The sequence below is a fragment of the Phalacrocorax aristotelis genome, chromosome 2 (assembly GCF_949628215.1).
Source record: "Phalacrocorax aristotelis chromosome 2, bGulAri2.1, whole genome shotgun sequence".
NCBI classification, from domain to species: Eukaryota; Metazoa; Chordata; class Aves; order Suliformes; family Phalacrocoracidae; genus Phalacrocorax; species Phalacrocorax aristotelis.
This window is the reverse complement of record NC_134277.1, coordinates 131,532,316-131,547,191: the sequence shown is the minus strand read 5'-3', so window position 1 is coordinate 131,547,191 and position 14,876 is coordinate 131,532,316. Positions and strand designations below refer to the sequence as shown.

General features: G+C 40.4%; 1 protein-coding gene across 5 annotated transcripts in view; it reads left to right on the top strand.

Annotated features, from left to right (window-relative positions):
- The window catches only part of NCOA2 (nuclear receptor coactivator 2), a 196,732-nt gene that overhangs the window by 152,892 nt on the left and 28,964 nt on the right, over window positions 1-14,876 (top strand). For all 5 annotated transcript variants that reach the window (XM_075085208.1, XM_075085210.1, XM_075085209.1 and 2 more), the window contains 2 exons: window positions 1,609-2,878; window positions 11,897-12,107. In XM_075085208.1, coding sequence (XP_074941309.1) covers window positions 1,609-2,878; window positions 11,897-12,107 — 1,481 coding nt within the window. The remainder of the gene's footprint in view (window positions 1-1,608; window positions 2,879-11,896; window positions 12,108-14,876) is intronic.

The following is a 14,876-nucleotide window of genomic DNA, read 5'->3' as shown; positions in this document are numbered from 1 at the left end:
GTTGATAATATGTTAAAGTCAAGGATAAGTAATCACTGACCTCAGAACTTCAGCATAAAATTTGAATTAAGTTATTGCATATTCTGGTGTACTTGTGTCAGATTTTGTTTCCGGTTTTATTTGCTGATTGTAATTACAATGCTGTTTCCATGTATCCACAGTATCACTTTTTTGAGAGGAAGAAAACAGCTCTAAATGTAATTAAAACTGAAACCATTTTATAGAGATTGTAGCTTTGGAAACTGACCTGGCCAAAAGCTGTCCAGAATTTGTTTTCTTTGGACTGCTGAATATACTTGGTATTTCATGAAGTGCTAAATATTAAATTTAAAAAACACCATTAGGTTAAAAATGGTACTTGAAAATATTCTTGCCCTTTTTTTTTTTTTTTTTAGCAGAACACTGGTACTATTGTATTTGTGATAAGGTTTTAAAAATCCACCTCTTTTTATAGTCGTACATCTTTGCCTTTATACCTAAGGTAACAAATACGGAGTAACAAGCTTCACTGCTCAGTGCGCTTAAGTTTTTTCACTTCTCATGCTTTAGCAAAATGTGAAGTTTATCTGCACTTACCCTGTGCAAGTAGGAATGGTTTTCATCTCATTGAAAATACATACTAGGAATGTTCCATTAGTATTTGTTTTTGAAAGTCCAGAGCTGATTTGATTTTTCTCAGAACCTGATTTTTTTCTTCCTAATCTACTTGACTCTGTCTGTTTTATAGCTTTTAGCATTTGGGAATGCTGATTTTTCTGTTTTAAGTTTTAGCCCAGAAGTAAAACGTATATTGCATCTTCCCATAAACTAATTAAAATCTACTGAGCAAAAGAGAAGTGATCTCCAGGTGCTTTCACAAGAGCTTTTTCTCTGTGTATGTCTCTTCTGTTTCCTCTGCCTGCATCTCTAAAATATGAGTTTCAGCTCCTGTGTGGGGGGGTTTTTTTCTTTTTGCTCCTCTTTTCCTAAATGCCCATGCAGGACTGGATTGCTAACAGACTGTTCCCATGCTGAAGTAGTATCCAGTAGTTTTCTTGGCTCACATGATTTTTTGGAGCAGTACTGAAATACTCTGGCAGTGTAGAAATGTGACTTTTTCAACTTTCCTTTCACTGTGAACTCGGTGGGCAAATAGCCCACTCCAGGCTTGTGGTGGGGCTAACTCACAGAAATTCAAAACTCCAGCAAACAGCTGTCCACAGCTGTCATGTAAAACATGTATTTGTTTGGGTTGTATGTTACAGATGAGATTTCTCTCAGTTCTAGAAGTTAGCTATTGCAGAATTGCGGGGAAAAGATATACATTAAAGGGAGAGAGTCTGAAACTGTAACCTATCTGCATTTCTAATGACTGTCGTTTAAATGAAGTATAATTTTGTTTTTCCTCTCTTCCACTGATTTGTTAATGAGGTACTGAAAAACCATACTGTTAATGTGCAGCCATATTGGGAGTTGCATATCACTGTCAAATTGTCAATCTGTTTTTAATTGTAGGTTGTGTTATTTTAAAGTGAGGTTTGGGGGGTTGCTTCTTTTCCTATAATGTAATTGCAAGTTGGCCACTGTCATTTTAGCTAATGGGTTGGTTTTCTTCCCCATGCCACTTAGAGAGCAGAACGTCTGTGGAATGAATCAGGATTTGACTGGACAAGGAATGGGGAAGATATTGAACCCGATTAGCTCCAGCAGCCCTGCCCATCAGGCCATGTGCAGTGGGAACCCAGGTCAGGATATGACCATCAGTAGCAATATAAATTTTGCCATAAATGGCCCAAAGGAACAAATGGGCATGCCAGCAGGCAGGTTTGGTGGTTCAGGGGGAATGAACCATGTGTCAAGCATACAAGCATCCACTCCTCAGGGTAGTAACTATGCACTAAAAATGAATAGCCCCTCACAAAGCAGCCCCGGCATGAACCCAGGGCAGCCAAACTCTATGCTTTCCCCAAGGCATCGTGTGAGCCCTGGAGTGGCAGGAAGTCCTCGCATCCCACCCAGTCAGTTCTCCCCTGCAGGAAGCTTGCATTCACCCGTGGGAGTCTGCAGCAGCACAGGAAATAGCCATAACTACACCAACAGTTCCCTGAACGCACTTCAGGCCCTTAGCGAGGGCCACGGCGTTTCTCTAGGATCGTCGTTGGCTTCACCTGACCTAAAAATGGGAAATTTACAAAACTCCCCTGTGAACATGAATCCTCCCCAGCTAAGCAAGATGGGAAGCCTGGACTCTAAAGACTGCTTTGGACTATACGGGGAGCAATCAGAAGGTACAACTGGACAAGCAGAAAACAGCTGCCATTCAGGAGAACAGAAAGATAACAGTGATAGCAACATGCCACCAGTTGGCAGTGGTGAGAGACCTGATGGACAGAATAAACTGCATGACGGAAAAAGCCAGACAAAGCTCTTACAATTGCTGACCACCAAATCGGATCAGATGGAGCCTTCACCTTTGTCCAGTACCATGGGAGACGTTAGCAAGGACTCCACAGGAGGGTTGCCTGGGTCTGGTTCAGCACACGGAACCTCGCTCAAGGAGAAGCATAAAATTTTGCACAGACTATTGCAGGACAGTAGTTCTCCTGTAGATTTGGCCAAGCTCACAGCCGAAGCCACAGGCAAAGAACTGAACCAGGAGTCCAGTAGCACAGCTCCTGGTTCAGAGGTGACTGTTAAACAGGAGCCAGCGAGTCCTAAGAAGAATAATAATGCACTACTTCGCTACTTGCTAGATAAAGATGATACTAAAGATGTTGGTTTACCAGACATACCCCCAAAACTGGAGCGGTTGGACAGTAAGACAGACCCTTCCGGTAGCACAAAGTTAATAGCTATGAGGACAGAAAAAGAAGAGATAAGCTTTGAGCCTAATGAACAGGTAAGCAAATCTTTGTATTATGTGTGAATGAGATGTTCTAGGCCTGCATTCCTGCCACCCTAACTTTTTCCAGGCTTCCTCTAAGAGTAATTTCTTCACACTTCAATAGGCTGTTACATGTCTTTTGAAATCCAGTCCCCACTCGATTTTCCAGTTGGTGTTACTAAGTTGTGATCATCACTCTGTCTAAAAGAATAGGCCCTGCCTGGGAGGAGATGGTTAATGCAGGAACTGAACGCTGGGGAACCTTTCCTAGACAGGAGTCAGGTGAAGAGAAAATACTTGTAACTGGTTAATGCGAACTTACTGACAGTTTTTGGGATAGGCTTTTGTTGAACTGATGCGGGCTAGATGGGCTCTTGACCTAGCCCAGCATAGCAACTACACTTTTCCTGTGTGAAGCAATTTCACGTTCAAGGACAGGAGTTGTCTGAAAGGACTGATACCAACTTTGCATTACTGGTCTTTGTGCTATACTTGATCTGCAAATTAAAATCAAGGCAAATAGACTTCCCCTGTTTCTGTGCCAATTAGCAGGGTTTTGTTGTTATGTTTGGTTTAGGGTTTGTTTTTGGTTTGGGGTTTTTTTTGTTGTTGTTTTGTTTTTTACTTAAAATGTTTTTATATTCAACCCCAAGTTCCCATGGATGATTAATTGTTAAGTGCAGAGATCATGTCTCCCTGTGCAAGGTTATCTGCATTGAATTTTGCATTCAGACTTTCTTTGCATTCTGTGCATGATTGCTTGTTGCCTTGCTGCCAAACATACTAATAAACTGTATGTTGTTAGGACCTATGCTAACAAGCGTTATTTCACTGGCCTTCATGCAGAATTCGCTTTCAAAAAGCACCAGGTTCACGTCACCCAGAATGCTCCAGTTTTCAGAGCTTGCAGGAAAAAGGGATGCAGCAAAAAACAATTTGCTACTTGAAATCACTGTTTATTTTATTTATAAAATGGGTAATTACAATATCAATTTTAGTATAAGGCATTTTCTGAGGAGTTTATAACTAGCTGAAGTTAATGATCCTTAGCTTTGTCCTACACTATCAATTCTCCCAGCTGGTCATTAATCCCTAGGCAGTCCCCTGTGCATGAAGCCTTAGTTTGTAAATCATGATCAGATCATACGCTCTGCAAATGTTCATAACTGTCATTCACAGCCATATCCTTCACTTTTAACATATTGTGTATTTTTAATGTGTGGACTCAATTTGAGCTTTTTTATTTTTGAGAATCATATTTTTATTATTGTGTGTATATAAATACATCAATTTTATATTTTCTATATTGTATTTTGAGGCTGAGGAGGGATAGACAACATTTTCTTAGCCCTAAGTCACAGCACTGGACTGTTTTTTTTCCTTTTGGCAGCAGACAGTTCTTTCAACAGTGCTTATAACCACAAAGCATAGAGGCCAAACATGCACTACACTGTGGATGCAGCATTGTTAAAATCTCAGTTATCGAAGCATCTCCTAAGATTACTTCACTTCTTGTGTTTCAACAGAATTTGACAGCTATTGCTGTTATGTAGAAGCAACTGTGGTTTTTCAGTCCTTTCCATGCTTTTGGAGGAAACTGAGCCAAATTACGCTAATTTCTACAGGGATTAATCCTCAAACCTGGATGTTAGTTTAGTTCTGAATACAGCTACTATTTTGTAGTGCCTGTAGAAGGAGGGCTTAGATTCTCCACGAGAACGTATGATTTGTTAGGCTAGAAAAACACAGATATCAAGAAATTCACAGCTAAACTGGCAAGAATAAACTATTGTAAAAATATCTAATAGATTTCAATTCCTAGTTCAGATCCTACATGCTGAAGTTAATACTGGATTGAAGGCAGCGATCCTTAAGTCCTCAGTATTTGAGACTGGACAAGAATATAGAATTTGGTAATCACAAAAAAATTTATATTTGTCAAAGTAGATCAAAATCACAGCCTTCAGATGGTTTGCTCCCCAAGAACTAAATTTTTAAAAGATTTAAAATTTCTCTGTGGAGTAGACAAGAAACAGCTTAGCTTGTAAACCTGTTTGCAAAGAGCAGGTTTTGTCCCCTCTAGAAGTTAGCTGTCCAGTCCAAGGTAGTCCTACGAGCTCCTTTTATCATTGATAGAAGGAAACAGAATACTACTCCAGGACTTTTCTCCTATTGTGTGTCTAAAATAGGGAAGGTAAGCTGGGCTCTGGTGATGTTCCCATTGACTAGTGGTAGCCTAGATGGCTAGTTTAAACTAGCTGCCTTACTTTTTCATGGCTAATGATAGTTAAGTTGCGTCTCACCCTAAATGGAAACATGTAACTGTAACACTGACTTTAAAGAAAGAGACTTCAGGGTCTGCAAGCACTGCCAGCCTCAAGCATTTGAAAATCAGGTCCCCGATATGATGAACTTAGTAAAGTGAATAGTCTATTCATTTTTTATTTTAAGCTTCATGTTTCTGAGGTCAGGGGAGGGATTTGAGGGGATTGGGGTATGGACTATGGATGCATGGCCATTTCTTAAAATTTGAAGACAGAGGTTGTATCCCACAAGAGAGGGAAGTGTTAGGTACAGGGAAGTCCAGGAGTTGGGGCTGTTCAGAAAACCACAAAGCAGTGCAGGAATCGTGATAAAGTGGTAAAGGCTGAAGTGCTGGGGCTTCCTCAGCACTGAGGTGAGGGGAAGCCAGTCCTGTGGCTGTGATGGAAGGCTGCTGGATAATGACAGAAGGGCTTTTGTTGCTCCCATTGGTTGTAAATAGAGTTCTAAAACCTACTTAAAATGCAGTGAAACATGGAGCTGAATAAACAGGAGAAGTCCAATGTGGAGTAGGCGAGGAAATGGTGGGGAATATAAAATAATGTAAGCGTTTATCTAGCTGAAGGCCAAGCCTTTAAACAAATAACCACTTTACCCCAATTATAAAATCACCGAAAATATTTAGCATCAAAAACTCTTCAGCTTTGGAAGACGGTCTCCCACAGGAAGTGCTCATTGCCTAAATTTAGATCAAAGCTGGAACTATTTAGTACAAGACTAGAACACAGATTCTTGTGCTAAATTCTTCCATCCTCCTGCGTCCTTCTCCGCCCCCCCCCTTCTTCCTCCCGTATGTAAAAATTAGCCGTGTGCTTGGGTTACCTATTTTGCAGGTTTATTTAAAACTTCTCCTCCCTGAGGTATGTTGTATTTTTAAGTAATTAGTCACTGGAGTGTGCGGTTCTCTGGAAATGGCAGTGGAGCAGTAGTGGGATGGCCGCTGCAAGGAGGATCAGGGTGTTGGGAGGCAGCAGAGCCATTACGTTTTCTCCTTTTACTTTTGGTGTGACTTTCTGAGCAGGAAATGCTTTGAAGTGCACCACTGTACTAAAAATAACAGTCTTCTAGGTAGTATGTTTAAACATATACTTGCTACAGAGTGGCAACTGACAGGAAGCCTTTCTCAAATGGCAGAGAGTATTTCCAGTGCTGCTGTACCTTTTTCCCCTTCCTTGGTGGGATGATGTTTATCAAACTCTATTAGACTGATTGCTATTCCAGTTAAGACAGCTGTGGGGGAGAGGATGAAAGAGAGACCTGCTGGGGAGGCTCAGCGGAGCTTTTCCTACAGCACCAACAGTAGTAGGACTGTTCCGATCAAGCACCACCACTGCTTGTCTCATTCTCCACTGTTAAAAAGGGAAGGCAGCAGAAACACGAGTCCTGATTTGCTACAGATTTGTTTTATAGGGCATCCCTCAGCAGTAAGCCTACGTTACCCTTCTGGCCCACCAGCTATTGTGGAGCTGCCATGGTGGGACTTTATCCCACACCCTCCTTCCCTGTGCCCCACTGCTTGTGCTATCTCCCAAATAAACCTGCATTGTGCCTCTGGCTGCAGGCAGCACACGCTGCTGGTCGGGAGCAGCCCGTGTTGTGGTCAGCAGATGGTCAAATCTGACAAGGACAGGCTAACAGCTTGGGGGAAGGAGGATGAAAGTGTAGGGGGACAACCGAGAAGCATCATGCGCTGAACACGGTCAGGTATTGCCTTGCTAAAGAAACATTTTGTTTAGCCATATTGTTTTGCGCTGCAAAACCCATCTGTAAAATTCAGTGTGGGTGGTTATATTTGTATTACAGATGAAGAAACTAAGATGTAGAAATTTGAAGTGGCTTATTCTCTGAGAAAGCACTTGGCATAGTGCAGAGTAAAAGCCTTATCTCCGTAAGTGTACTCTCCTCTTTTTTAGCCAGCAGACAATATAGACAGCCTATTTGTCTGACAGGGACTTTGCAATGCCAGTCTCCACCAGTTATCTTCCATAAATCATCTTAAGCATGTACCTTTTCATCCTAAAACTCAGAAACTGTTCTCGTGTTCCTCACATACTGCGTCAGCTCTACTGTCCTGTTGCTTTATGTGGAAACTGGTATCTTCCCAATGCTAAAATATTTTCTTTACACATGCCCCTCAGCTTCCAAAAACCTATTTCTTGATGTCCAGAATCCATTAAATTCATTAAGGACATTGGTTTCTTCTTGAAATTCTATCAAAACCTTGGAATGGGGATTCCATTTTCTGAATGTCTTTCGACTAGAGTTCTGTTTCCAGGAGTTAGTAATGCATTAGCCTGATAATATAATGGGATTTCTAGCCAATTGTTTGTTTAATGCAGTTACCAGGGAGAAAAAGACTATATTGATTCCACTTCTGATTTACTTTTTTCTTCTTTTTATAATAAGGGATTTGGTTTTGTTTACATTTTATGGTCAAATTTTGCCCATGCTACAGATGTAGCTCATGAGCTAACTTGGGGTTTATATAAGGCAAGTATAATTTCAAGTTGTGTCCCCACTGAAAGATATCCTGTTGTAAGGAAAAAGACCCAGGTGCCTCTGTCATACGTGGTTGTAAAAGAAATGTATACCTGTATGAAGGTTGGAATACAAGGTCTCAGTGCAAGCCGTGGGCATTGGCTGTTGTGGAAAAGTGATCTCCAGAGAGTTTAGGATCTTACCCAGTCCTTTGCAATCCATGGAAGCTAGACTATGACATAGAAACTTTTGTAAGCCAAACTTCATGCTGAGGTGTAACCGCTTTTCAATAATCAATTAGCACTTTAATCCGCCTTTCTCTACATGATGGTGATAAGTACTTAGAAAGTAGGTACTTCTTCAAATGTAAAAATATTTCTAAGCACAATTTGTCTTATGTTTTCTGGCACTTAGTGTCCCAGTTCTGCAGAGATTGTTGCAATTGCATTGCTTGGAGATAGTGAAAATAGGTGCACGAGAACTTTCTTGTGATGCTTAGGACTTTCATCAGGCATATTTTTTTAATCCATGACAAATAATTGTTTTACGGGGGGGTTAGGGTGTGCCTTCTGTTTACATAAGGTTCAATTTAGACCATTAACAAAATAAATATATAATATAAATCAAAGAAAATTCCCATTAAACTAACCAAGTAAATATTTTAATGCTAGTTTCTGCGCATATGGTGCCATTTGCGGCTGAGTCTGGAAAGACTTAGGCTAACATCATAACTTGGTGTTAATTCTAAATCTATTTTGGAGCTTTTGCAGCAGTTGAGAGCCCTCATCTCATCAAAAAATAAAGATAAAATATTAGATATTGATTATATTAAGCAAAAAAAAAGGAAGTTCATGTATTTGTGTTGCTATAATACATCAGTTGTATTAGACCTTTCTCTGCCACTTCCTGAGAGGAATTAAAAGCATCTGGGGGAGTGCAGTTTTCTGACACATTTGGATCAATATGTTCTTCTCTGGCTTTGTTTAGGGTTTGGTTATTTTTTTACATCTGATGTTTAAACAAAGAATGGCAGTAGCCAGAATGTTTAAAAAAAAAAAAAAAAAAAAGGTGGGGGGATAAAAGAAGACACAATGTCCCGCACAAAACCAAACAAAAAGAAAACCCTGCGACATAGAAAACTTCCCTTCACTGTTGTCTCAAATATGTTTAATAAGAGCCATATGTCTTAATTCCCCCAAAGAGTACTGAATCATCTTTCTATAATTTATGATACTCTACATCAGTGTCCTCTACTGGCTTTTGCAGTCTTGTACCAAGTCTCCCAGTGCTCAAAATGCACCTCCTATAAACATCGCTCAGAACTGCCTGTCAGATCACCTTTTTGAATCTGCTTATCACCTGTCCACACAATGATTTAGGCTTCCTATAATCACATTTGATTCTTCCTGGCTCTCGCTTTTCTGTTGGTGTGCTGTGTCCACCCAACTGCTTTTAAGCGCCTGGAAGGCAGCGAGTCAGCAGGGGGATGCGTCAAGAGCAGATAATGTTGGACCAACCTGTTTTCCTTCTGCAAGAGGGTGGTGGGCTTTTTGGCCTAAGAGAAGAAGCATATGCTATGTGTCTTGGTCTGAGTAAAGCTTTTTGGCACTCTTATGAATGGCATTCTAGTAAACAGATTAGAGGTGCATGGTCAGTACAAAACTGCTGTGAGAAGGTAGGAAGCTGTTTGGAAATCCTTACACACAAAGTTGTTATTTAAAGATTCACTATGAAAATGGAGGTGCTGCAGGAGGTCGTGCAGCACCTAGAGCTGCTCAGTGTTTTAGTTAACCCAAATGACCCACTGAGAGAATAGCACATATGCTTGGTGAAGCTGCATGTGACACTTGAATGTCTGCAAATACACTGGAGGACAGCTTCAAATTCAGCTGCAACCAGGAGATAAGGAGGAAAAAATCTTAGGAGAACGTTCAGAATGGACAAATGCTGTTTATTATAATTAGTCAAGAATAATGTCACAGATTTCATTAAAAAAAAGGAAAGGACAACTGGCCAGGTGGCACTTTTTCAGAGCTGTGTCTAGGGATCATAGTGAGCACAAGATGAGTGAGAGTAATGTCAAGTAATTAAAAAAATCACAGGCTTTTCTGGAATAGGCCATCAGAGTGTACTGTGTGTAGAGTAAATTTGCTGCTTTACTCAGTGGTTGTAAGGCTTCATCTTAAGTCCAATTCTGGACGGGGCACTTCAGCAAAAGTGTGAATCAACTGAAGGCAGTCCACAGGAGCAGCAAGAGTAATGAGAGATCTAGAAAACAGGTTCTCTGCTGAAAGAAATTAAACAAGTTGAGATTGCTTACTAACTTCAGCTTAAAACCCGAAAAGGCACATGTTTTCAAATACAGAAAAGGTTAGAAAAAGAAAGGGGAATGCAATTTGTTCTCTAGATAGAAATTATGACAGGAAGGAAGGGTCTAAATTTCAGTGGGGGAGATCTTGCTTTGGCACTGACACCGAGGAAAAAAACTTGAGTAATAAGAACGGCAAAGTGCTGAACCAATTCCCTAGGGAAGCTGTGGATTTTTCTGTCACTGGATGTCTTTAACAAGAGGCTATAGGAACTTCTGCAGGGAATGGCATACACTGATTTTTGCCTTGAGGCTTTAAATTTCTTCCAGTCCTCTGATTCTGTGAATTCCTCCCATTTTGCCAGTAACACCAGCCTCCAGGTCACCCACATGCTGCCTTTTAACGGAGTAAACTCTTTCCTCTTTTGCGCCATATATTCCAATGTGTAAGACTAGGAGGTGATGTGGAAGGAGTAAAGAGTAATACCATGTTTATCTGCAGCCAATCATTTGAAAAGGGTTTGTAGAGATGTAACCTCGAGGCATCTTAGCTGCCTTTGAATAGAGTAGCAGGGCTTCCCAGGAGATTAGCTGTGGCAGCAGGAGTTTAGTATGGACTAACATGCAGTGCTTCCGAGCCAGGCTGAGAGAGCCTCCATAGGTAGTTTAAAGCCGTCTCAGGTATTTCTGCATTGTCCTGTGGTCTGCAGCATAAGCTTGCTCCTAATAAGTAACAAGTTCACAATGTGAGAGTAGGACAAAAAAGAACAGGAAGAATTGTATTTCAGTTGTGTGCATGTTTGTGGTGTTATTTCTCGGTTCCCCATCCTTCACGGCTGGCTGCTCACTCTGCCTCTCTTCCATCATTACGTATTTCCTAATTAGGCACAGGTTTTGAGCAGGTTTTTGTTATAAATACTGTTATGAAATGTTTCCTGTGCAACTTGGTGGTAATTGAGACTGGACTGCCTGTTGGTAATTATTACCCGAAAGAGTTTTGCCCTATTTAAAGGTTTAGGGGTGGAGAATATACTTGTAATAATTTCCAAATTTCAGTCAGAAAAAGATTTTCATTCTGAGAGTTTGTAGGCAAACCAGAAAAAAAATACTGGCGAAAATCAACCTTTTTAAGAAAAACGTGTGGGTCTCTTTTAAGTTAGTATAAGATGAACTTAATTTTTTTCCCATCTTTATTTCATGGTAAGTTCCTACTGAACTGAATGTAACTCAATTTCTCTTTTTTTTTTCTTACTATAGAGAAGTTATTTTCACTGAATTGGGACGTTACAAGCAAAACAAATTCCTAATTCTAGTAGCTAGTTGACAGGTTTTAATTTATAGAACTCCATTGAAATGTGTGTTTGTTGCCAGTTAACTTACATAGAGTTATTCAGTGTTAAGATTTTGAATGTAACAAAGAAAATGCATATGGGGAATTGTTTTAGCCATGAAGCAACTTTTCCATTGTATGCTTTCAATCAAGTCATAAGGAGACTAGAAATACGACTGTACTGAAAGGAATATTTGTTATACCTACCTAAACCCCCATCTTCATCACTGTTGGATCTCTTCCCTTGCCAAATTATCCCTGCTGTCTGCACCAGTCACAGAGTGCACAGGGAGAATCTCCCCTTTGCCCGAGGTACAGATCCTGTGTGGCTGTTCATATGTCCTGATGCTGGGATTTTGAAGGGATGCCAGTGCCACACCGGGCTCCCCAGATGCAAGGCAGCCAAGCCCTGGGAAGCCTGCACAGTCCCTTTTCGAGAGCTTTGTGAGCTTCCTCCCCATCAGGCTTCTTGCAGGAAGCATCCAAAGCCGGTACGGGCGTAACAGTTGAGGGCTGCCTGGCTCGGCGCGAGCAGGACGCCGACAGCAGGCGAGCAGCGATGTGTACTGTGGGTTTGTGTTTTTTTTTATTGCAGCCAGGCAGTGAATTGGATAACTTGGAGGAGATTCTGGATGACCTGCAGAACAGCCAGTTACCGCAGCTTTTCCCAGATAGCCGCCCAGGCGTGCCAGCGGGCTCTGTCGACAAGCAAGCCATCATCAATGACCTCATGCAGCTCACCAGTGACAGCAGCCCTAGCACGGCTGTGGCCACCCAGAAACCAGCAATGAGGATTTCGCAGAGCAGTGAGTCTCCTTTCTGCGCGCGTGTAGGCAGAGCTTGCGAACGGACCCCCAAAGCGGCGGCCGTGGTGCCCCTGGGTCGGCCGGCGAGGAATCCAGCTCCTCGTCCCACTCTGGTCTTGTGTGATGACATAGCGCCATCTGCGGTCGTCCCATTTCGAAAGTCGTGTGGAGATTGTCTCATTCACTCAGCACCCTGGAAATCCGTGCCCTCTGAGGAGTTTTAAGGGGTACCTGCAAAATAAATGAAACGTCCCCTGCTGTGGCTATAGGTGATGCTGCTGTGCAGGGGCTTTGGCATGGAGAGCATGTGCGTTTTGTTCTGATGCAGATCGCTCCTATCCAGTAGCTCTTTCTGTAAAAGGGACAAGAGAGGCTTTTCTAAGCGTGAAGGAGAGTCATCTTCTAAAACCACAAGATTAATAGAAAGACGTATGATTAACAGCAATGCCCAAGTTTAATTTGAAATTGTGGTTTTTAATTGAGTCACTTCCAGCTGACAGTGTTCCTTAACTTTATTAATTAACTTACAAATCAGCATTGAAATGTTGGTCTACCAGCACAGAATAATGGGAAGTGAGCAAGATGGGAGTCTTATCAGCTACAAATATTGAAGAAAATATCATTAAAAGCCACTGCTTCTTTTTTTCCTTTCTGTTGGCTACGATGGCAGCATCTATTTACTTCCTTAAATGTATGCTGTTTTTTTTATATAAAACATAGGGCTTAGATAATATTTTTAGCCGTTCTGATGATATTAAAATAACACTGTGCCACTTTCAAATGAACTCAAATTATTACTTAGACGTGTTTAAATTATTATTACTATTAATAAATATTAATGTTTAAATTCATTTTAAAACCACTACAGATCCTTAAATTAGCATTTGTTATCAGTGTTGCTCAGAGAAAAATGCTTGTATTTAATGTACTCGTTTTTGTAAGTATGGGGGTACTAGGGGGAGCAGCACATAAGTCTGAAGGAAAGGATGTGTGGGGTTTTTTAATTTTTTTTCTGAAGAAAATTCTTCTGAACAGCTTTCATTTTACAGGTTTTACATGAAAATACTTAAAAACTTTTTATCTGTTTAAAAAAAAAATAAAAGAGATGAAGCTGCTAGATTTGCCAAATTGCTAGAGTTTGTTGCGTGTGGGATAGGGAGCCTCCTTCAGTCCCATCCTGACCAAGAGCAGAATATGCGATCTGAGCACCACCACAGCTCATCAGCTCTATTGTTACTTTGTGCTGCATTTCCAGCTTTCCTTTTTGTAGGATCAGTGAGTGCTGGCAAAGCTACCCATATAACTACTTAGTCATTTATGTGATTTTTCAGACTTCTGGGGCAAACTGTTCTGAAACTGTCACTGAAGTTCAGTTTCTATTCAATCCTTAGACTTTATGATGCCCCTAAGCTTGAGGAGTTCATTTTTGTCTCATAAGTAAGTTTTGTTTGCTTGTTTGAACAGACAGTCAAGACAAAATTTTGATCTCACTGTTACAAATTAGGTGTATGTGATGTGATGCATTTCCTATACATCCATATAAGCAAATTCACCTGGCAGAGAACATGTATTAAAAAAATAAAGGCAATGCATTCATGTAGTCTGGTTTTATAAAATAAGAAGAAAAGTCAGAGACCTTTATAATAAGATGTCTCTGTACTTTTTAGCAAGCTTAATAAACCTCGTCTAAGTTCTCAAATTCAAAAGTGTCATGACTTTGATCTAAAATAGAAAAGTTCTTCAACTTGTTTGTAACGCGGTGAATATAAAAATGCAGCAGTCGGTTTAAGGGTGCCGTTATATCAGAGACTCTCCTAGGCGAAGCTATCAGGAAATATTGCAAATAATAATTTCACAAAAATGGTATGTATGTATTTTATTGGTATGATTGGAAATGGAATCAGAGGCACAAGGTCAGTGTCTGATTCATGTTTGAGAACTAGTTGTGCACATAGGGGATGCTTTCATGCATCGGAACATTGCCCGAACACCAGCTGAGCCAGATGCTTGCCGGTCAAGGTCTGAAGCTCACTTTTCTGAAACAGCCTGCAGTTTTCTTTGCAGAAGCTGATTTTAAGAGCACAAAACACCTGAACAGAAGAGAATAGTTATATAAAGGTGACAGTAACCATCAAGCATGGTTTTGTTTAGCAGAATATTATGGTGACATAGCTCTAATTCTGGACTGCTTATTTGCTGTTGCTGAATATGGAAGTATTTATTTTTATTAATGACAAAAAATGTAAGAAGAAAAATTTGAGGGAGATGTAGAAATGGGACTACAGGATCCGAGATAGACTCAATCTGTCCTTAATTTTAGTAACTTCTTCAGAGGCACAGCTTATGCTGGAGAACTTTCAAAACTGAGATAATTCCTAACAGTCTGCCTCAGGATGACATCTGCATGCAATTACAGTCCTACTCTAAGTACGTCTTAGTATCTTAGGTATAAGGAGGTATAAGATTAATTCGCAGTAGTATGCACCTCACATAGTACTATATTTTGGTGTAGTGGCTCTTCTGTCAGTTAAATTGCATCATTTCAAGTTCTAAAAATGTATGTCATATCTGTTTTAGTGTCAGAAATTTCCATTTTGAAATTTACATGAAAGTGCCAAGAAGGGATGTTTCTCAGACAGATATGGAGTGGGTAAATTATGCAGCATTAAATAGCTCAGCCCAAGAGCTTAAAGTATGTTTGGGTTCTTTTCTTTTTTTTTTTTTTTTTTTTTTTTTAAACAACTAAAGTTTCCATTCTTGTAACTTTGC